Source organism: Homalodisca vitripennis, chromosome 4 (genome assembly GCF_021130785.1).
Source record: "Homalodisca vitripennis isolate AUS2020 chromosome 4, UT_GWSS_2.1, whole genome shotgun sequence".
Classification (NCBI taxonomy): Eukaryota; Metazoa; Arthropoda; class Insecta; order Hemiptera; family Cicadellidae; genus Homalodisca; species Homalodisca vitripennis.
In genome coordinates, this window is record NC_060210.1 from 64,050,896 (window position 1) to 64,074,234 (window position 23,339).

General features: G+C 32.1%; 1 protein-coding gene across 2 annotated transcripts; it reads left to right on the forward strand.

The window, feature by feature from the left end:
- Positions 1–920: 920 nt before the first annotated feature.
- Positions 921–23,041, forward strand: LOC124359404 (LDLR chaperone boca-like). Of its 2 annotated transcripts, XM_046812121.1 has the most exons (5): positions 921–1,302; positions 6,490–6,564; positions 9,601–9,767; positions 15,898–16,045; positions 20,631–20,846. In XM_046812121.1, exons 1-5 carry the CDS (start codon positions 1,141–1,143, stop codon positions 20,700–20,702), a joined length of 624 nt encoding a protein of 207 aa, XP_046668077.1. In that variant the 5' UTR covers positions 921–1,140; the 3' UTR covers positions 20,703–20,846. The 2 variants fall into 2 exon arrangements, with proteins under 2 accessions (XP_046668077.1, XP_046668076.1); XM_046812120.1 differs by lacking the exons at positions 921–1,302; positions 6,490–6,564; positions 9,601–9,767 and having other exon boundaries at positions 15,907–16,045; positions 20,631–23,041.
- Positions 23,042–23,339: the final 298 nt, after the last annotated feature.

The following is a 23,339-nucleotide window of genomic DNA, read 5'->3' on the forward strand; positions in this document are numbered from 1 at the left end:
GTGGATATAGTCAAGATCTTTAACTGACAGATCTGGGTACCGAATCCTGGGGAGGTCCTATCGTGGTATGTCAAGAATAACAGCTATGTGACCCAGACTAGAGCACATCCAAGATCTGAGGTTAAAAAGGAGATAAAACTATTGCAATCTCTACTTTATAACTGCTATGCTTACTGATTGGTGTAAACGTCATAGAGGCTGCAGTAGATGTGGAAATAATTATCTGATCTGAGCATTGAACAGCTTAGCCAATTAGGTAATTATTTATGTGATTAACAGTGTTAAGGAAATTACAGACTTTAAGTAAAACAGACGTGTGCATATATTAAATAATTACACACTAAGTTATGTTCGATTTCCTAGGAGTGTTCACTTATGGCTGGTTTATACCTTCTAATTGAGCATACACTGGGTACAGCAAAAACATGTTACTTAAATCTGTACGATCTTAAGGATGTGCAGGAATAACATTTTACTAACCTTAAATGTCGAGGGTGCAAGGGTAGATTGAGAGGTATAGTCTACTGCGGGAGATAACGGTTGGAGTTTTTGAGGCTCCTTAAGAGCTGATGTTAGCCTAGATATAGAAGCGTGCTATCCCAGCCTGCTACTAGACAGGCTGGTACAGAGCTGGCTTCTCCTCTTCCAAGGAAACATGACTGAGGTTAATGTCCAAAATTTTACTCGTGGATCTTGACAGGACCCATCCCCAACCTTACCCATCCAGAAGATCCTGTCATTCCGGAAGCAGCCCAAAGATTGTTTTACGACCAAGTACAATTTCTCAGCTTCTTGTACTAGAGAACAAAAAAATCTTGTGTTCATATGGGAACTTTGAAGTTTTTTTTTATAAAACCCAAAGCCTGCTTTTAGCAAATCTGAAGAAGAGCATAATCCGTCAGCGTCTGATGCCCAGAATCAGATTAGTTCTTGTTCTTCTTACTTGAACTAGATGATAAATAAACTTATCATACTACTAGGAATTGAAAATTAGCTGTTTGTTTTTGGCTTATCATAATTTGATAGTTATTAATTGATTTTTATACTGTAAATTACAATTATTTAATAGCCGTTAGAGTGTATTATTTCTTCTAGTAGTTACAGAAAAGTTACTATTTATATTTATAACCTCAATTTAAAATGTATGACTTTAGCTTAGTTTTCCTGTTCATAATATTAGGAAGTTTCGTTTTAGAAGCCACAGGAAAAAAATCTAATCCAGAAGATAAGCCTGCATGGGCAAAAAAGGATATAAGAGACTTCAGTGATGCTGATATGGAAAGACTGCTTGACCAATGGGAGGTTAGAATTTAAAAATACTCTTGATCTAATACTGCTTATTTTATTAATACTTAACCCTTTTAATACGTTCATGATGACATGTACCCCATTAGGTAAACGTGATCTTTCACAACTGCTGTCCTGTACCTGATCAAGTACATAATGGGCTTTAGTAAAACGTGTTGTGCGCCCGATGGGGTACACATTGCAATGCATTTCCTTGCGTTTTTATTGTTTGTTAAATGTAATCCTGTGCTTAAATAAATACCTTAGACTCGTGTACCTGTTCAGCGCACGATTGTTTAATTTTTAAGGTAAATATTTTTATTGGTACCTAATGCCATCATTTTCCTGAAAAAACAATATAAGGTTTCAAGTGGTGGAGATGACAAATAACGATGTTATAGAACATAAAAGTGGAACTACTTTTCTTGTGCAGAGTAATATTTCCTTTTTCTACATCTGTGCTGGGCACAACGTGGTCTTGTGAACGTAAGTCAACCTCGTATTGGTTGCTGCGGAAATCAGCCGTTGCGCAATCTTAGGATATATGAAATAACAATAATACTTAAAACAGGGAAATTAATAAACCTAAATAAACTACTCGGTACTTTGGGATTATACCGACCACACCAGTATGAAGAACACAAAAATAGAAATTTATAGAAACAAACATGATAGAACGAAAAAAAAAAACAACTCTTCAATTACAAAATTACAAACTTACAAGCATTTCCAGGTATTGTGATCGGTATTGTTGTCGCTGTTATCTTATCTTTCTCGAGAATCCTGATTACGGCAGGCCGCGCGGCATCACGTGATTTGCACGGTACATCATTGCCTTTCCATTACAATTCAATTTATATTTCTGATTAGCCCCTCTAGAATTTGATATTTTACTGATAGGTACTATCTCGAGGGATGTTTTTCTTTCGTCGACATCAGCGCGGGGCAGCACCGAAGGTGCTGTCGAAGCCCGCGCTGATGGCCGGAGGCACTCGCATTTTGGGTGGCGGAATGTGATCAAGAATAAAAAACAAGTTTTGAGTGTTTTTTTAATAAAAAGTTTTAGTTTGGTAAATGTTTGTTTTTGTTGAATTTTTGTGTTTGGAGAAATGTAGAGGTAAAACACGGAAGTACAACAAAGCGATGCACCAGCTGAACGGGGCGGCGAGACTCTGCAATCACGTTATCTATTAGACGCTCGACTTTGACCTCTGTCTGAGGATGGGGAGGTGTTTGCGATAAGACAATTCCTGTTTTATATTGACGAAATATTGTTCTACGCTAATCTAGTAATCAGTAGAAACGAAATGTGAAATAACGATTCATGTCTGGGTGTGGTCGGTATAATCCCAAAGTACCAACTACTCTTTTGTTAATTTATAACTTTTGACACAGAGTGCCTCTGGCCATCAATGGAGGGTACAGCAGAAGCCGGATTTCTACCCCCTAAAACCAGATTTATTTTTATTCAGGAGGGTGAACAGAATATGTTAAAAACGTTAAAATTTTGAGTGGCAACCTCCGCCATTATATTCAGATACCTGGAAATAGTTTTATGGTCTTTGCATTTTGTATGTAGGCTACTGACATAAATCAAAATATACAGTTGGCCTATATTTTTGTTTCTAAATCCTTAAGTCAAATACCACTTATTGACTCATCACAAAATCTACGAATCTATAGAACAAATTAACATGGAATTTTGTACATTTGTCTAATTCATAGGTATTTGCTAACAATAAGTATATAAAATTTCCCAGCAGGTCTGGCAATCACAAAAAAAACCTCAATACTTCCAATAACAATTGTTATCTCATTAAAAATTGTTTAAAGATTAAAATTACTATTAACCTAGGGTTCCACGTGAGTCCTATATATACGCAGAAAATGAATTTTTTGCGTACTTACAACCAGTCTCAAGAACTTGGAGAAAATCGTAATATCAGTCACATGGACTTTACATTATTTATAAGTATTGGATAGGCCTACTGTTTCAAATATAGAGTAACCTTTTGAGAATCAACAAATATTAGGGTGTTACTTTCTTTTATTAGTGATAAGCATATTTGCTGTAGTAAGAAAGACTAAGGCCAAAATTTATATTTTATAGCATTGTTTTTAAAATACAATTCATTCAAGTGATTAAGATATCTAAATGATTTCTGGAGAATTTCACTTACATTAATTAAAATATAAGTTAACAATACTTATAAATATGTTTATATATCAATTATTAATTTTGTCAAAAGTCGGTTTAGTCACATTGTACCTTGAAAACAAAACGTAATTTACCTGTAGGATACCTATTATTTGTAATTGCAATACTGTACATAATCTCCTACAAAATTTAAAAATAACAGCAAGATTTGAGTGAACTTTGGGTCATTCCATAGCAAATCAACACAGTGTATAAACATGACACTTCAAAATTTTATGAAATTTGGTATGAAGGTAGTCCTCATATAGATTATGAAAATTGCCAATTTCTCCCCAAATAATTCAAACGTTTTCAAAGTTACGGCTATGTAAAGTTTTTCAAAATCCACCAAAAAACCAGAACCAACTTTTTTGTAATCACTATCCCTTTTCTCATAGTCGAGCTAGAGAGATAGGAGTGTTGTCATTTTACTCAGTTTTAAAAGCTCTTTCATTTGATGTACAACAGGACATAACTTTGTAATAAAAAGTTTTTTTGAAGACTTAGTAACCTTCAAACCGAATAAACTATTTAAGGAGAAATTGGCAATTTTCTTAATTTGTAATTTTTCTAATCTATATAAGGACTACTAAAGTAATTTTAGATTGTTGATTTCATATAGAATGCCTCTTCATAAAAATATAACAAAAATTTTACAATAGATAATAAGCTTTACTCATCATTGTCACCATCATAGAGGATTCTGCTAGTCCTACAGTTGACACCCCAATGAGCAAAGCTCCAACCGGACTCTAGTATAAAATAAAACAAATTTCTCATTTAAGCTAAACATACCAGAAAATGTTCTAAAAGTTATATAGCATCACCTTTGTGGCCAAAATTATTTTTCTGTTTTATTAATTTAATTTTCATCTGATTTTACTTTTGAAAACTGTTTTGTATACTAGGTAGTTATAGAATTTAATGTATAGAAGTATAAAATTTTATTTATTTATAATAAAAAAATTATAGTCTGAATGTATATTTAAGATTGGAAAATGAACCTTTGCAGGTGGTCATTTTCAGGGCAATAAATTCTTATGAATTTAAAAAATTTTGTTTTTTTTTTTTAAATTGATTAAATAATTAAATTAGAATCCTTTTTTTTGTTATTCCCTATATTTATCTAATGCCAGGTACGCATCAAGTTGTTCACTCATATTCACAATTTCCTCCCCTACGCAATATACAGCCTTGTGCAAATTTTCAAAGTAGGAGGCTAATGGGTTTGTAGTTAAATAATAATTTAAGAAAGAGCGTTTACAAGTTTTTTTGTAAAAATGTCATACTATGTATCTTCACTTTACTTAATTTCATTATGATAGTGATTATTATAATCATAATTTTAGTACTTAAAAGAGGGTTGTCCCTAAGACAGCAGTAGTTCAGTTATTTACAAAATAATTGTTTGTAAGCCATACAACAATACACTGCAGTGTAAGTGGGTGGATAATGCACTTTATTTAACATTCATAAATGATACTCCAGAGACTCTGAAATATTTGTGATTACTCAGATGGAAGTGCTGCACAATACAAAAGTAGAAAAGTAGAAGTATAAAATTTTATTTATTTATAATAAAAAAATATAGTATGAATGTATATTTAAGATTGGAAAATGAACCTTTGCAGGTGGTCATTTTCAGGGCTATAAATTCTTATGAATTACAATTTTTTTTTTGAAATTGATTAAATAATTAAATTAGAATCCTTTTTTTGTTATTCCCTATATTTATCTAATGCCAGGTACGCATCAAGTTGTTCACTCATATTCACAATTTCCTCCCCTACGCAATATACAGCCTTGTGCCAGACATGATACTCAGATAACTTGCATCTTCCAATATTAATTCAATTTCAGTTTTATATTTAGTATATATATATATATATATATATATATATATATATATATATATATATACTAAATATATATATATATATCATGTATATATATATATTTCTTGTGTTCATGTGTATGTGACTGAACTCCTCCTAAACGATTGGATCGATTTTGATGAAATTTTGTGTGTGTGTTGAAGGGGATTCGAGAATGGTTCAGATTCACAATTTGGCCCAATTTAAATGGTTTATTTAATTAATTTTTTTAATTATAAATTGTTGTTGAGTTTTATATTGGATCCGACAGACTGCGCTACATTGTATAAATTTTACTAACCACAACTTTTGTTTTATGGCGCATGTACTACTCTCTATGAATATGTAAATAAAGAAAATTATCTATTGTTGTTTATTGTCTATGACACGTAATACAAAGTGAACTGATACTTAACAGCTGTTAATACTTTCAGCTGAAGTTCATCAAAGAGGCAAAAACATTTGTTTACATTTAAAATTTAGAAAATTGTTATTGTAAAGTGCTTGATCAGTAGTGTAATGCAGGTTGAATAGAAGACGTTATTGCCTAGTTTTAAATTTAGATTGCACCAATGATCAATAAACTATCTAATGCAATGAAAATACTATTAAACGCTATTATGAAAACAACCTCATTGTACAAATCCGTGAATGTTTGCACATAAGGTAATCGAATTTGGTTAGCTCGAAGGTAAATGAAAAGAGCCGAAAGAAGAATTATGGTCAAAATTGGTTTTCGTTGATTCACTGTACATTATTTATCCCATAAGGAAAAGAAATATATCTTATAATTACTTTCTAGCTCTTGTAGCTTAGCAGAATAATAATAGATTACAATTGATTACTGTATTTAAAACTTGTACAAAAGCTTAATTTAGGATATAAAATATTGGAAAATGATAATAAACTTAATAATAAACTCTAAGCAAAGGATATGTGCAAAAAATAACTCTAAAATAATATATGAGCAATAAGGCTCCTAGCCTGGATGTTTGCAGATTGATTAAATCAAATATGAATGAGTTAAAAAATAATACGATATGAGCGAAGATAAATACAAAAAATGTCATCATATTTCAATACTGTGGTATGCTTAGTTAAAATCTGTTAAATGTATTGGTGTTTATATAGGAAGATGAGGAACCCCTTGAGCCTGACGAACTGCCAGAACACTTGCGACCTCAACCAAGTTTGGATTTGTCCAAGGTGAGCATTTTGAAAATTGAGTAATGAAAACAAACTGGATTAAACTAGTTTTGTAGCATTTAAAGTCTCTACACTGCCCCAATCATATATAATATGATCTCACATCTGCAATTGTTAGTGGCTGAAATGGTTAAAATAGACTTACTTCATTTCATTATGTAAAATAAAATTAAAAGCCTCCTTTCCTTAAAATTACTTAAACAAATTAGTTTCAAATAAATTAATGAATGAATCATAAAAACCCATTATCCCATTAAGGTATATTTTTTTAATATTAAGTTTTTTTACTGTTTAGTTTTTTTTATTTATAAACAAATTAATGCTGACAGTAATATACAGAGTATAAAGAACTGTGAAAACTGGATCCCTCACTAACAAACCTCTTTTGATTTTAAACTAGCTGTTATCCACGGCTTCGGACAGTTTTCAAAATCTATGTCCTTATACTACTTAGTAAAAGCACTTACGATGTAATATGAACATTTTTATACATCAGATGCATATTATTTCAGTGTTCACGGTTAAGAGTATCAAAGTTTAACCTGACTCTTACATCATGTTTTGCACGTGTAGGAGCATTTCTGATTATATAATATTTCTAACATAACTAATTATATTTCAAACGCAACAGCTAAGTCTGCCTTGTTGCCACTATCAAGAAAATACAAATACATAGGACTCGGAAACCTACTTCGGTTAAAAAGCATTTACTTCTAGTCCTTCCTATATTCTTCCGGTCTAAGGTATTTCCAATGCCATAAAAGAGTTGTTTTGTTGTCCTGACAAAGAAAACATGTAAACATATATAGGACTAAGAATCCTTAAAGGTGTTAAAAGGTGTAACCTTCCGGCCGTTAAACTCACTTATGGTACCACAGTTGAGTTTGCCCCTTTGTCTCGATCTAAAAACTGTTATATACAAAGTTTTACAGGTTTGAAGAGTCCAATTCTATACTGTCATGCTCCTGAAGTATAATACGAGTAAAATTTTTCAAGCTTTAATCATTGATTAATTTTTAAGTGCAGCTTCTAAGGTTGACAAGTTTGATGAACTCAACAATTTATTTTGTTAAAAAAAAATTGATTAAAGAATTTATATTAAATTTGTTGTGAAAAATGAAATAAAGTGTGTGCAATGTTTATAAAGGCCTATGGTGACTTCTATGAGTAAAACAAGGGTGTACGAGTGGTATAAATGTTTCAAAAATGGCCGTGAAGAGTTTTCTAAATGATTCCGTTGTAGCGCTCTACTTAATAATTAACCCTGGGGATTGCAGGGTAATGAGCAACTTGTGGCAATTCCTTTTGAATTTAAGAAATCCTTTAGTTCTCTAGACATGAAGGCAGAACCTTGATCGGAATGAATGTATCCAGTCAAAATTGATGTCAAAGTTTTGATTACTGAAGATCCTGATAGCAACACCTATCACAACAGGAACTATATAGGTTTGCTATTTCCTGAACATGGAATAGCAAATTGATATCTTGAAAACTCATTGATAATGATTAGAATGTATTTGTTTCATGTGACTGAGGGGATTGGTCCTTTGAAATCAATATTCGAGCATTTAGCAGTCATACTACGCACATCCTCTATAGAGTAGAGAAGATTCTTTGCTTTTCAAGAAGTGAAATATACGCCAAAAGGAATACGAGTGTACTGATGAAGTTTTCCATTAGCATAGAATTCCGTGAATGGTCGTTCTTTAGGAAGGATTGCAATTTGATGATATTCTTCCTTTAGATCAATTGTACTAAATACTTTGTACTGAGCAATGTTTGATACAAATGATTCTATATGTGGTAAAGTATATGCAACAAGTTGTGTGAACCTCTTAACAGTTTGTGAGTGGTCAATGCACACATGTCTTTTGTGTCCATTATTGATGACAACTACTTAGGCTCGCCACGGTGACCTACTGGGTTCATTATTCCTTCCAAGAGAAGTCTTTTAATCTCATTTTTTATGAACTTTATGTTTTCTTCAGACTAGCAACAGAACTTATTTGCAATAGGTTTTATATCATCGAACAGATAACTGAATAATAGCGGTGGCTGGACTTTGGCACTAAGAAGGTTACACATATTCAAGGGTGGGCATCCTCCACCTAACTTTAACTTTACAGTTGAATGTTGATGAAGAATATCATGTGCTATGACAACATTAGCATATAATAAATCAGGTAGAATTAGAAGTTTTGCTTGCAGGCATTTCCAGCAAAAAAAAAAAAATACCTGCAAAAATGGTTTTTTTTTTTTTTTTTTTTTTTGCAGTTTTGTTTTATGTCCGTTATATTCCATGTCAGCAATACAATGGCCAAGTATGGAAGACGCATGACTGGTTAATGCCATATATATTTGGTGCTTCGTAAGATATTTATGAATGTTGTATCTTCTAACAGCAGTCTTAGATATAAAACTATCAGCGATCCCTGTGTCGATTAAGGCTTCGACTTGATTTACATTGATAACCAGGGGAACTGTTGCTTTGGAAAGACATTTTTGAGATGAGCCAATGTGGATGATGTCATGGAGTTTACTTCTGTCCTTTTGCTTTGAAAGTGTTTGTCCTTCCTTACACTGGATTGCTTTGTAGAATTACACACTGTGGCCCAATGTCCATTTTTCTCACAAATATTGCAGTGAGTCAGTCACCAAATCAGATTCATCATCGTTGATTCCAACATTTTCAGTTGTCGGTTGTGTGAGAGAATTTTAGGGTATTGAGTTATAAGAAAGAGCTTGATTTTCAACTGCCTCCAATATAACTGCTTGATGATATATTAATCTCCTAATGAAATCGTCCTGAATATATATTTTTTTCACCAGCTGTGACTGCCTTATAATTACGTACTTAGCTGAGTTGTTTCATTTTCTGCAAATACAGAGTAACTATTGTGACTAATCCGTCATAATATTGGATTACGTATAATATTAAATATTTTGAAAGTGCGTTAAAAATCTAAATATGTAAGAAAAATAGTTTCTTCCATCATCATACACCATTAATCACCAAAAATAATGTATCTTTTGTAGATGAATCTGGATTCCAACAATCCAGAAGAACTCCTGAAGATGACTAAGAAGGGGAGGACTCTGATGGCATTTGTATCAATTCTAGGGAACCCCACAAGAGAGGAGAGTGAACAGCTGACAAAGCTGTGGCAAGGGAGTCTTTGGAACAATCACATACAGGCAGAGAGGTAAATCTGGGTGTTTGCAGTAGAAAATAATGAAATAATATTGGAATGTAATGAAAACATTTTTAAAATTGTGAAACCTACCCATCATTAAACTTAAGTAATCTGGACTCTTGTATTCTACCAAATTACCAATTGCAGACTGATAAAATTGTAATGTTGTGTAGTACTAAAACATTATATAAAAAATTATTTGCCCTCACCATTATAATAGAAATGGCAGTATTTTTTATCCTCTACTCACAATTCAAAACAATAACACAGTTCTACAGAATGTGCTGCTTCTACTTTGTTTAGGGTAAACTTTTGTTTTAGGGTAAAATGTATGTATGCTGCAAAAGAAAATTCAGACATTTATTTATGACTTTTATTTTTATTGAAAAATTAGCAACGTTTTGTGTCCTCAAGGATCTATTGTAACGTTGGATGTAAATCAACTGTGGATGCAGTCGAGGGCCTTATTAGATCTGTACTTAAAGGTTTTGAAATACATTCAAGCACTCTTGCAGTCTTGTGCGACCTCACTAAGGCCTTCGACTGTGTACCACATGAGATCCTTCTTTCTAAACTACAATTCTATGGTTTCAAAGGTGTGGAGCTAAAAATTGTTCAAACTTATTTGGCAAACCGTACACAAAGAGTGTGTGTAAATAACACGCTTTCTGATATTGCGACTGTTACAAATGGAGTACGGTACCACAGGGATCGGTCCTCGGCCCGTTTTTGTTTTTAGTTTTAATAAATGACTTACCTTCTAGTATTAGTTGTAATTCAATAATTTTTGCTGATGACACAACATTTTTTAGTAGTAAGCCTAATAGTGAGTTGTGTAATCTTAGTATAGTTATGGCTGATGCCCAAGCAGAGAGTCTAAATTGTTTTGGAAATTCATATAAACAATACTTCAATAATCAACATTATGTTTTATTATGTCACTAGTAAAATAATTAATATAATTTTAATACTTTTCAAACAGATATTTAAAAATAAACCAGTGTGTGTCAAGAAAATGTAACAATGTACAAAACACATTATTCTGTAAATGGTAACAACTTCTGCTTAGTCAATATGCTGATTCAATACACCAAACACAATCTAGTGGTGAATTGTATTACTAACATTCCAGTAGACATCTCAGAGTAACCAAAACTCATAATAATACATATTATACAATATAGTAGTCTAAAATATCAATTAAGTAAAACTACAGAAGCGGTATTCAATGTGTTCCAAACTCAAAAGACATCAATGTAGAAGCTAACACCTCAGATTGGTTCCCAGATCAGTAAAGTTATCTCACAATATGAAACTACCATCTTCAATTTTATTTTTAACTCATCAGTATAATGTGCTCACAGCAAACTTTGTTCTTTATTTGTTTATCAAACATATTAAAATTAAAATGTCACACATGAGATTTGATGTAAACATGCAAGGAAAGCTAAACTGCTTAAAATTAAGCAAAGTTCACATATTTATAAAACAATGTCTCTATCAACTGATAATCCTAAAGTAGGTCAGTAGTAACTAGGTCAGTTCAGAGATACAGACTCAAAACCAATGTATTCTATAGTTAGAGTTTATACATGAAGATTGTTAACTATTTATAATTTTCAGGTAAATAATCATTTATGTCATGGTAGAATTTAAATTCAAATCATTTTTTTAACCATTACATTTTTTATGTCTCTGTCCCGTGTCACATAAAACACGTGGGAAAAACAATAATTTAATATTCGTGTCAAAATTTTAATATTCATGTCAAAATTTATAAATTTTATAATGGTAATTTTCAATCCTTCTACCTGCAGTGTATCCTAAACATTACATTGTAAAATTAGGAAAAATGCTATTGTACATGCAGTAAATAGCAAATAAACTATATAAAAATCGTCAATTGTTTTATTAATTTTACATTATTTATATAAAACAATGATACTTGTATACAGTCACTCAAAATATCAGCATTACTAAATATACATAAATAAATCCAAATATTACAGTACACTGGTCAATGATGTTTCTCTTTTTCTATATACATAGAACATAAAATTAAAAACTATTTTATGTTATTCTAAACATTAACACATGTTAAATAACAAGAATACAACAAAAAACAACAAAGTATTATTTATTAATGTTTCAAATATCTAAGCAGTAGAATTTGTTACTGATAGTAAACAGTAAAAGTAGATTCCCATCATGTCCTGGGATTTATAACTGATATTGCTCCTTTAAATGCTTTTGAGGGTAGAATCTCTATTGAGGATATTTTGCATTATGATATATTTAGATTAAAAACCTCTGAATTGTGTATATAGATATTAACAACATACAACTTATTTTGTAGAAAAATAAAAACACAAATTAAATTTATTTATATTTCTACTGCAGAAAATGGTAAATTTTATCCACTGATATTTTCTGCACACTCATAAACTCTACATAATCTTCAACCACTAAAGGTTATTATATTCATTTGAGATTTGATTTGAAAACTGTTAAAATACTGTTATTTTATTTAGCTGATCTAGTGCTGTTAACTATATATATATATATATATAATATATATATAATTTATATATATATATATATATATATATATATATATATACAGGGTGTATATTATGTCTGGAAACACCCAAATATATCCTTTAATGCGGTTTGTGGCATTCAATTCAGTAAGCTATTACCTTTAAAATTATGTATCACAAGGTATAGGCTTCCATTAAGAATATTCACGATACCCTCGGCAGGACGTCCCCCGTTGGTGTGACATAACAAAACATTGTTCCAAAAAGTAGATGCCCAATCTCTATCACGATTGTAAGAGGTTTCAAATTTATATTTAAATTATTAAAGGATATATTTGGGTGTTTCCAGACATAATATACACCCTGTATATATATATATATATATATATATATATATATATATATATATATAGTTAAATAAAATAACAGTATTTTAACAGTTTTCAAATCAAATCTCAAATGAATATAATAACATTAGGGGTTTATATATATATATATATATATATATTAGCAGCAAAACTTGTACATATAATAAACAAGGCATTCAGTCTTGGTCAGTTCCCATCTGGTTTGGATCTCTCCAAGATTTATCTAAAACACAAGAAACGCTCTACAACTAAATCAGAAAACTATCACCCAATCTCAATGATCCCCACCTTTTCAATATATATGCCTGCTAATTTTAATGCTAATATTAGAAAACCATGTTGACTTTTTGTTTGAGGTTATAGTGCTCAGGGTGAATTGGGATTCATGAGACTAAAATGTTTCTATCTATGGCTTGAAAAGGTGGGGATCATTGAGATTGGGTGATAGTTTTCTGATTTAGTTGTAGAGCGTTTCTTGTGTTTTAGATAAATCTTGGAGAGATCCAAACCAGATAGGAACTGACCAAGACTAAATGACTTGTTTATTATATGTACAAGTTTTGCTGCTAATTGTGTTGCACAGTGTCTTACTATCTTTGATGGAATTGCATCAACATCACATGAGAGTTTGGTTTTGTGAGATTGTATGACTCTTAGTATTTCTCTGCAGTCAATAATAGTTAGAATTAACAGTTGAAGGCTTTTATCAATTATCTAAGGATAATGGTGCTGCACAGACATTGGATTTCATAAAGGAACAAAACTTACCCAGGTATAAGGGTATACCTAGGTATAAGGGTAATGCATTATCAGTAAAAGGGGTATGTTTTTGTTTTGTTGCTTGTTATGGGATTTTTCAAGTGTTGTATCTGCAATCTGTAAGTAAAAATTGTTTAGATGTTCAACTATAAGATATGGATTGTCTTCTGACTTTGCATCTACATCTAAACCTGAGAGAGCTGCTAGATAGTTTGTTTTTTGAATTGATAATATCCCAAAGAGCTTTGGACTTTTTATTAGAATGGGCTATATGTTCAGCGGCAGTGTTACATTTAAGGTTTCTAAGTTTCGTGCTTTCTTTTTTGTTGTCATTGTCATCCTGTCGTTTTCATTACCTGGCATTTCATACTTTTGTAGTGTGCTCTCTGGAAGTCATCTTTCATCGAAATCACTTCTCAATCATAGCTTAGATTTATGTTCTGTTCTGGTTTTTTTCTTTGGGCAAACATAATCCAGTGTCCTCATTGTTATAGTTTGACTTTTATGCTTCTTCAGCATCAGGAGTAAAGTAAACTGAGTACTAGTTTTCTGTTGCTAGTGCGGCTTGTAAGTTTTTGAGGTAATTTCTCCTTCTGTAATTTCTTATGAATATACTTTTATTTTCATATTCCTAGTTTAAAATTACACTGAATACACTACCTGTCTCAGTGACTGAGAAACTTACTATGTCTTCTGGATGCTTAGTGCATATGCAGTCAATAAATGTTCTTGAGTTGTGAGTAATTCGAGTTGCTGGTAGTGGAAGACACCTGATTCTGAACGTCAATAATTCTTCAAATAGTCTGTAGCCTGCATTTACAGTGAGTTTTTCAAAGTTTACATTACCCATCAGGACTAGTAATTTATTTTTTGCTTGAATTGAGATGACAATGGTAGAGATGCATTTATTACCAATCTAGCTTGTCACCTAGCTTGTGGTGTGTAAATTCCAAGGATATACATTGTTTGTGATTTAATAATAATTTTAGCTAGTGCAGCTTCCCATACTAGTTCGGAACAATGTTCTGATATTTTCTACATCAATAATTGCTGATTCTTTTTTATAGATAGCCGCTCCACCTAGTTTGTGATCTTCTCGACAAAACTTTGTCACAAATGAATAACCATAGTTTTTTTTTGTTAGTAATAAGTTGATTGTATTTAGGTTATGTTCAGTTATGGTAGGGTTAAGATATTTCTCTAGTTAATATGGTAGGGTTAACAGTGCTTAAAATATGGTTTAGCCTATTTATTTTCTTGGATAATCCTCTCTTATTTAGGTGGAAGATAACGATGTAATTTTTATCTGTTTTTTCAGCAGGTTACGAAGTTCTGGTCTTGTGCCTGGTCTTTTCTTGTTATTCTTTCTACCGTACGTTTTCTCAAAATAAAAGAAAGAGGATTTTTTTGGTGGCCAGAGATGCTTTTGTCGAAAAAATCTTTGTAGGTTTCATTTTCCCCTAGCTTTTGAGATGTCACTGGAAGATAATTATTGACTTTAAAGTGAGAAGTTGTCATATCGATAGTTTTATTTGGCTCTGTTGTTTGTTTCAGTTTTTTGTTGGGGTTTGACTGATTCCCCCGTTGATCCTAATGATTGTAAGATTGTCAGATGGCAGGGTTCCTCTGTCAGTATTCTTGTAGACAGTTTTTTCATTGGGGTTTGGCTGAATTCCCCAGCTAAAATTGTTTCCTCAGTTGATCGTACAGCCTGTAACGTTGTCAATTGGTTGAAATTCTCTGTTAGTATTATTTTACTTTTTACTACCTGAAGAGAAACACTAATACGTTTTTCTTTTTTTGCTGAAATTTTAGGTGTTTTGTAGCTGGCTATGAATGGCTCCTTGGTTTTGGCTATGCTTTGTTTAGTTTATGGCAGTTAAGACAAGGGAGTGTTTTGTTTCTATCCTATATAAGATTGGATTTGGTCTGTATTTTGTGTTCCATTTCACCTTGTATTTTTTTAGCTACTTCTAGGAAGAGTGATGTGGTCAGAGTATTAGTCAAATTTCAACCCAATGTTTGCATTTCTGTAGACTTGTAATATTTTGGTTTTAGGGTCTCATTAGCTGTTTTAAGTAGACGTTTTCTTTCTTTGTTTAGATTTAAAATTATCGTCTTCTGAGTATTGTAAAATCGGTTGGTTTTGGATTTGTTCATGTTCATACTAGTATTTGAATTAATGTATAAAAAAAAATGTATTTTTTACTATGTGAGTTAACTATTCTTTTGGTAACCTTTATAAAGACACCATACAACATTTGTGCTCTATTTATTGTTCTCAGTCCTACTTTTATTGTTTTTTGATATTATAGTACTAAGTTAATATAACTGTTTTAGTTCTGTTCAATCTTATCTTTTTTCCTTGTATTTAGTACAGAGTGTGGATTTTAATATGTGATATTGCCTTAAAATGTTGGTAAGATAGTGTAGATAATAAAGATGCTTTATTGGTTTTATTAAATGTTGTAGGTACATGATAGATGATGACAGAGCCATCTTTATGTTCAAAGATGGTTCAATGGCTTGGGACGCTAAGGATTTCTTGATTCAACAAGATCGATGCAAGGAAGTCTTAATTGAAAATAAACCTTACTATGGAAAGAACTACAAACCTCAGGTAAAGAAATATAATACTACAGTCATTGTTAATACTTATTCTGTGTTCAAGTGTTATGAGAATTATGACTTACATTGAGTAAAGGAGAAACTTTATTTAATTCAGTTTCCACCCAGTCTTTTATTGTGTCTAGAATCCTGGAAACAAACATTCAGTTTCTTAATTTCTCTTAATCCAGGGTGATGATTTGATGGTGAACAAATGACCTTTGACAATTGACAATAAAATTGATATTTTAAAATAACTTTGCTGTGATGATTAATAGATTAGCTTGTAAAGTATTAGTCTAAGGGTAAAAACAAAGATATTATTTGGCGTGTTGCCTCTATGTTGTTGGCAGAGAATGAATCTATTGTTTGCTGTTATTTCTAGTTAGTTGTCTTAAATTGTGACTGTCTGTATTAAACATTTGTATAATTACTATGTCTTCAAACTCCTTGGGTAAGTTATTTTTGTACTGTTTTTATTGTATCAATCTGTTATGTTAATCTGAATTTTTATTAACTCGTCTGCCTGCGTGTAATTAGTTTTATTTTATTAACTGCCAATTACTATTTTAAAGTTCTTTTTTAACTAATGGTTGTTGAAATGGCCAATTTTTAAAGATCCAAAATAAAAATAAAATCTTTGTTTTTTATTATTAGAAACATTCGCTTGATTGATTGAAGTATACTAAAAGCAACACAAATTTTTTACTGTAAATAACAAATCTTTCCCCAAAATAAATAGTTTAAATTTGTGGAAAATGACCTAGAAATATGTTCTTCATTTTTACTACCCAATTTCCTTCAACACACAAAAATGTTCAAGAATTTGTATTTAAATCATTCTGTGATCTTTCACAATTAACCATTTTTCTGTTTCAAGCATATCCTACTCTTTAGGACAATTCTGCATATATGTTTCTTTTAGACTATAATTCCGCACTTTTTAACTTTTATAAACTTATACATTTTACACACACAGACTAAGGAAAACTTTTCAAAACATGGACAGTATTATTCCACTTATTTATTCCTTTAGTTAGAAGCATAATCTTTGAATGAAATCGTGTCAAGATATACAAGGGCCTTTTTTTCAACTTCCGACCTCACACCCTGACGGCCAGACAAGTGGCAGGTCAGCGGTGAGCGAAGTAGTCAATTGCGAATCTTCCCTCCTACAACATTGGTCACTTCCAATTTTAAGTAATCAGTTTGCGCTGGATCTGGGTGATGGGGTTTTGTGGGAATCTCATCAAAAGTTTAGAGATGGTCTAAAGTCAAATTCAAGGAAGTCATACGGCGAGTTGTAGGTGTCCATCAACATTTTTGGCACCCACCGAGCACAAATATTTTGTAGCCTAAATGTTCTGTAACAATAGAGTAAAGAGAAGATCATGCACTTCTGAAAATTCTAAAGATAAAGCACTTATCTACGGTTTTCTCTAAGCACTCAATTTGTTCAACAAGGCTATCTGTAGCAACAGACTTGTATCCTTGACCTCCTTTATAGTGCATGTCAGTTTGGCCATTTTTTAAATTTTATTTACGTACAGCACCAGCACTCATAATGTTTCCTCCATAAACACGACACATTCTCCGATGGATTTCCGCTGCACCAACCCCTTCTGCTTGTAGGAAGTAAATAGCACTCCTCAATTTACATTTGGCAGGAGAATCAATAGATGCGGCTATGTTTATGTGACTGTAGCTCACCACAAACTAACTACTTTAACTCAGCAGCGACTATTGTGCTCAGTGTTGACCTGCCACTTGAATTGCCATCATGGCATATGATTGGAGGTTTAAAAAATTGCCCTCGTAATTAAAAGTTTGCAGAAAACGATTTTAATTACAATATTTTTTTATGGGTCCAAATTGTCGATTTCCTGTTCGTAAGTAGATCAATAGTAGTTTTACTTGAACAATGTAATTTATTGCACAGTTTTCAACTGTATTAGTTCAGGTGTGGGCTGAAGTAATAATCTCAGTTCATTTACACTTTTAAAAATAGGTAATCATTTTTTAAATATTTCATTTTATTAACTGAGGGAGGACTAAATCGTATATTTACTGGTGTTATTCTTGTTATTAATTTTATATTGAGTGCCTCCTCCAGTTTTGATATGGACACACTAGAAAATTGGTTAAGTATTTAGATATGTGTATCCTATATTTACTTTAGTGTTATTGTATTTACTTCCTTCATAGAAGTTGCTCTTTAACAAAGATAATTTTACTTTTTTGTGAAACTGAAAAAAATAATAGAGTATTTAATAGTAAAATTCTATATAAAACCTTCAGATTCCAGCTATAATTAGCAATATATCTTAGCACAATTAGAAATTAATTCACAGGAACATAACTAGATTTCAGACATTTGCCATTGTTATATTGTACATTAAAGAACTCTATGTGCCAAGGATTGGCATATATCTTCTTCTTCAGGTGTGGAAGCATAAGGTTAAACATACACAACACATTTAACAACTTTTGAATGTGTTGTACTCACAAGTGTCTAACTTGAGAACCGATCAAGTTGTAGATAAAAAAACCAAGCATATACCTTAAGTGCAGACAGGTGAGAGTGAACCCAAACAATGTCATTACATAGAACCAGGTACATCAGTATTAAAAACAATTCTTCTGGCTCAGTCTTTCAGTTTTAGTCAGATTTTGTGACAACAGAAATATTTATAATCTATTTCTCTTGTAGCTGTAATCAGTTATCTGTCTGAGATGCAAGACAGTTTTTTATTTTAAAAAAATGTGTTGGGACTGTTACATGCATTCCAGAATACTTTTTCTTTAGGTTTATAATATATTAAAATAAATAATTTATTTGTGAATTAGAAAAGAATTATAATAGCCACCATATATTTGGAATGAAATGGTGTACCAAGCTGACAAAAGTTGGTCATGATAAAATAAGATACATTTTTGGAATAAATCTAAACTTGTTTTGGTATATTTGGACAGTTATTATTTCCACAATGGGGGAGGGGGGGGGTTGTTTTGAGTTCTGGGGTCATATTCAGTAAAATTATGTAGAAATGTTCCTTAACACGTTCGCTGCTAAAAATTAAGTAATGTGTATTGCTAGAGGCTAATTTTGTTTGATTAATATTCACTTACCAATTTAGTTGTTGTGACACGGGTTGGTACAGAAAGGTCATCAAACACCAAAAGAGCCGAATTTCGCCATTTTGAAAACGTGCAGTAGATCTACCGCACACGCTCCTGGGGCCAATCTCTCTTCAAAGCGCACACCGTTTTCCTTATTGTTTTTGAAAAAACAGACCATTAACAATTGTTTATAATAATACTGGAAACAAATCACTTAGTATAACTAAAAATATATTGATAAAAAACACTAAAAACTACTATTTACAACCCAACCATCCTCCCCAAGGTACGCTTCATTAGTCATGGAATTGGTCAAAGCGATGTGGGACACACAACCCAGGCTGTCCATCACATTCTAAACACTGCCACATCACGTATTTCTTTCTGCCATTTGCATAGCAAACTCTGCACCTCTTTTGTTTACTTCTCTTTCCACAAGCCACTTTTTCTGTAATCCATGAGGGTACATGGGGGACGCTGCGGCGCTTCAGAGGTCGAGGAGGCTCGGGAACGTCAGGGAGTAGCTTGTCAATAACTTTCAGACGGAATTCATACAATGGCATTTTGTTTTCCTCACTTGATGTGCGAACTTCGTTATAGAGATAGTGTGCATTCACTAACATCATCTGAATTACGTGGACAAAAATCTTCTTGTACCACCGCAGTGTTTTCCTTTTGCAAGGATAATATGACATCATTTGGTCACTGTGGTCCACGCCTTTCATAAACTGGTTGTATTGAACAATTGGTAGTGGTTTTAGTCTCTCCAAACCTCCTCAATTAATTGAATTCACCGGTAAAAACGGTAAAATTTGAAGTAGTCTAAAAACTAACCACAAAACGCTAACTGAGAACGGCGACCACAAAAACGCGGGAAAAGTATGTCCCCACGAGCGGCAAAACGGACAACCATACACGTTGAGTGCTGAGAGCACATTGAGTGGGTTACTAAACAATGGCGCTGTGCAGTAGATTTACGTCATGCGCGCCTGGCGCGAGGCAGCCGTGCAGTAGATCTACCGCACCCGCGTTGAACGTGTTAACTGATACCATGAGCAAAAGACAGATTTTTTATTTGAAGTGTATCTAAATCGATTGACTTGAAAACCTAAACAAAGTGTAACGATCATTAAAACCTCTGTCAATAAAACAATTGCGATACACACCCTGACTTTGGAATTCATAACTAAATCATAAAACCAAAGGCGCCTCCTCTTCCGATCATTGCGTGTTGCTACTGATTTCCTCCCCAATCTCTCCTGGTATACGTGATATGTGTTATGTAGTGTACTTGGTTCGTTGCAGTTTGATTGGAGGTTAATTGTATAGCCAATTCGTACTAATAAGGTTAAAATTTACTTTCTGGAGAAGTTCACCTTTACACAGTATATAACCATTTTGGTTTTTCCATCTCATGAAAAATTCCTTATAAGGATAACACAATTATTTTTGTCATTAATTGTTTTTACTTGTTACAGGATGAATCAAAGAGTAAAGAACCTGCAAAGAAAAGTAAAAAGGAATCTGAGAAGAAAAGGGATGAGCTGTAATAGAAGCGTGTTGGAATGAATTCCTATTGGCTGTTAATAGTTTTATTTTTAGATCTGTTTGCAACTAGTCTACTGATACCATTCCTCCCCATTCACCTGCATAATGTAGGCCCTACACGATTACTGGCCGGAGTGTTTAATTCCTTATATCCCACTGTGCAACTCTTTTCCAGTCCTTTGGTAGGATACTGCTCTGATCTCTATGGCCACAGACAGACCCTTACCATCTCCCTGGTCTTGTGTTCCTTCGCCTACTACTTCCTTGCTTCCACTTCTCTCTATGTGATATTTGTCTGCAGAGTAACTCTCGGGTTACTGAAACACACACAAACTTTGGGTAAAGCAATGATTGTCGAGGAATCCGACGGTGAGAAGCACAATATGTTCAGTGTACTCAGTGCAGTCGAGGCTTTCGGATTCATGTTGGGTCCGTTGGTAGGGTCATATTTTATACAGATGGAAAATGGTTTTCAACAGCTCTGCAACATTGCAACATCTGTTTTCATATTGAACTCAGTTATTACATTTTGTTGTGTATCCAGTGATATACGAGTAAAATACTTTACAACCAAAGAGATATTGACAAAAAGTGAAATTGGGACATTTCAAAGTGACAGAGAAGACAAAAATGTAGATTGGACAGAGTTTTGGGATGTATTTGTGCTTAAACTGTTTCTTTGTATTTCTTTGTCTTTATTTTATACAAACTATGCAATTATTATAATTGAACGCTTCAAAATGTCTATAAGTATGGTAGGTTATACTAACTCATTCCAAGGATTTATTTCTATTATTACCAGCTTATTATCTGGTAAAGTAATACATGTCACTTGTTTACAAGATCTTTATGCTAGATTAAATTATTGTTTTTTGTTGTTATCATTTTCTTTACTAAGTATGAGTTTTGTGACAAATTTTTGTGTATATTTTGCCTTTCTTATACCTTTAAGCTTTAGTTCCACTTTACTCAGGATTTTTATTTCAGAGTTACTACTCTCAAGATCACCTTGGAAAAGTAAAGGTTCTTTGATTGGAATGGAAAACACAATATCATGTCTTGTGTTTTTCTTTAGTCCTTTCTTTTTTGAAATCTGCACAACTAATTTTGGTAAATTTTCTGTTCCATTAGTGACATGTTTAGTGACTGTTGCTGGTGCAAGTCTTTCAGAATATTTGAATTTTACAAATAATGTAGGCCTAGCAACAAAAAAAAAACTCTAAAATAAAGTCAGACCTATATTTTCTTAAAAAATTATTGTATTGTGCTCAGCATAAATGTGATTGATATGAGGGAACAAATTTAGTCACATTATAAAGAAAATACTCTATCTATGACATTAAAATAAACGTTTGATCATCTTAATAATTGGTGATATTGAGCTTATGGAATTGTTTTGTAATTCATGATTTACATTAACGTAAAAATAGTTTTATAACACAAATTACTGAGGGTGGCTCATTTACTACTACATTTCATTAAGTCTATAGGATGTCAATTTAACTCTTTACTGAGCTACAATATTGGGTGCATTATTGCAAGCTTGGCCGTATGGGCAACTACCGCACCCTACTTCCCCTTCACCTTGTAGCATTGCAACATTGATACAACATTGTCATATCAGCTGATTTTCAGTGTGAAGCGACACAAAGATGCCTCACTTCGGTCTAGTTGTTTAAATCAGTTTTATTCTTCAATATTTAATTATTCTGCATGTTTTTATTTTATTATTTTTTGCTCACGTTCTGTTTCATAGTGTAAACACATGTTAATTTAAATTGTGAAGGTAAGGGATTTAGATAGATAGATAAGAAGTAAAGATGAGCATTAGAGATTTCTCAATTGTTGAATTTAATTGATTATCCCATCATCACTTATTCTTGCTGCCAGCACCGTGCCACAATCCAGACTTGTCACTCCAATCCAGATATGTATTATAGCTTTTTTTTTATATGATAATGTTGTAATGGGGTGTTATCGTATCAATAATAACGTGAAATGAGTAATAATAATATTAAAGATATATGTAAATTATATTTATAAGATAAATTTTAATATAAAAAATTAATCCTTATTTTTGGTGATTATCAAAAGGTTGCTATAAATATTTACCAATATTCTAGAAATGAAAATTAAAAGTTAAATAAAAGATGTTTATTAAAATTAAATTACAATTACTATTCTATATTAATTTTTTAGTTTGCAATTTTATAAATAGTAAAATTTGTATTGTTTAAGACAGTAGAAAATGTTATTAACTTAGCAATAATAATCTGTAAGACATTTATGTTCGTCTATTGTAAATAATGTAATAGAAAATAAATATATATTTGTATTTGTACCATGTGTTTTAATCCCTTAAAACAGATTTTATTACTAAGAAGAAATATTTATATAAAATTGCTGTATTAGAAAATTCCTTTTTGAATCCGTTATCACCAAAAATAACCATTTGTCTGACAAGAAAAACATTGTATACACAAAAATTTTGAAAGAAAATAACTAAGAGTAGCTTTGGATAAAATTAACATTGTGTTGTAAAGAGGTTCACAAGTTTCATAAAATCCCTACACATAATTTTTTGATTAGTTTAACTGCACTTATGTATCCAGTTTAAAAACTTAGTAATTATATACATA

What these genes read in the sequence shown, in the direction of transcription:
- LOC124359404 (XM_046812120.1), top strand. Translation starts at nt 20,718, where the DNA reads ATGAATTCCTATTGGCTGTTAATAGTTTTATTTTTAGATCTGTTTGCA.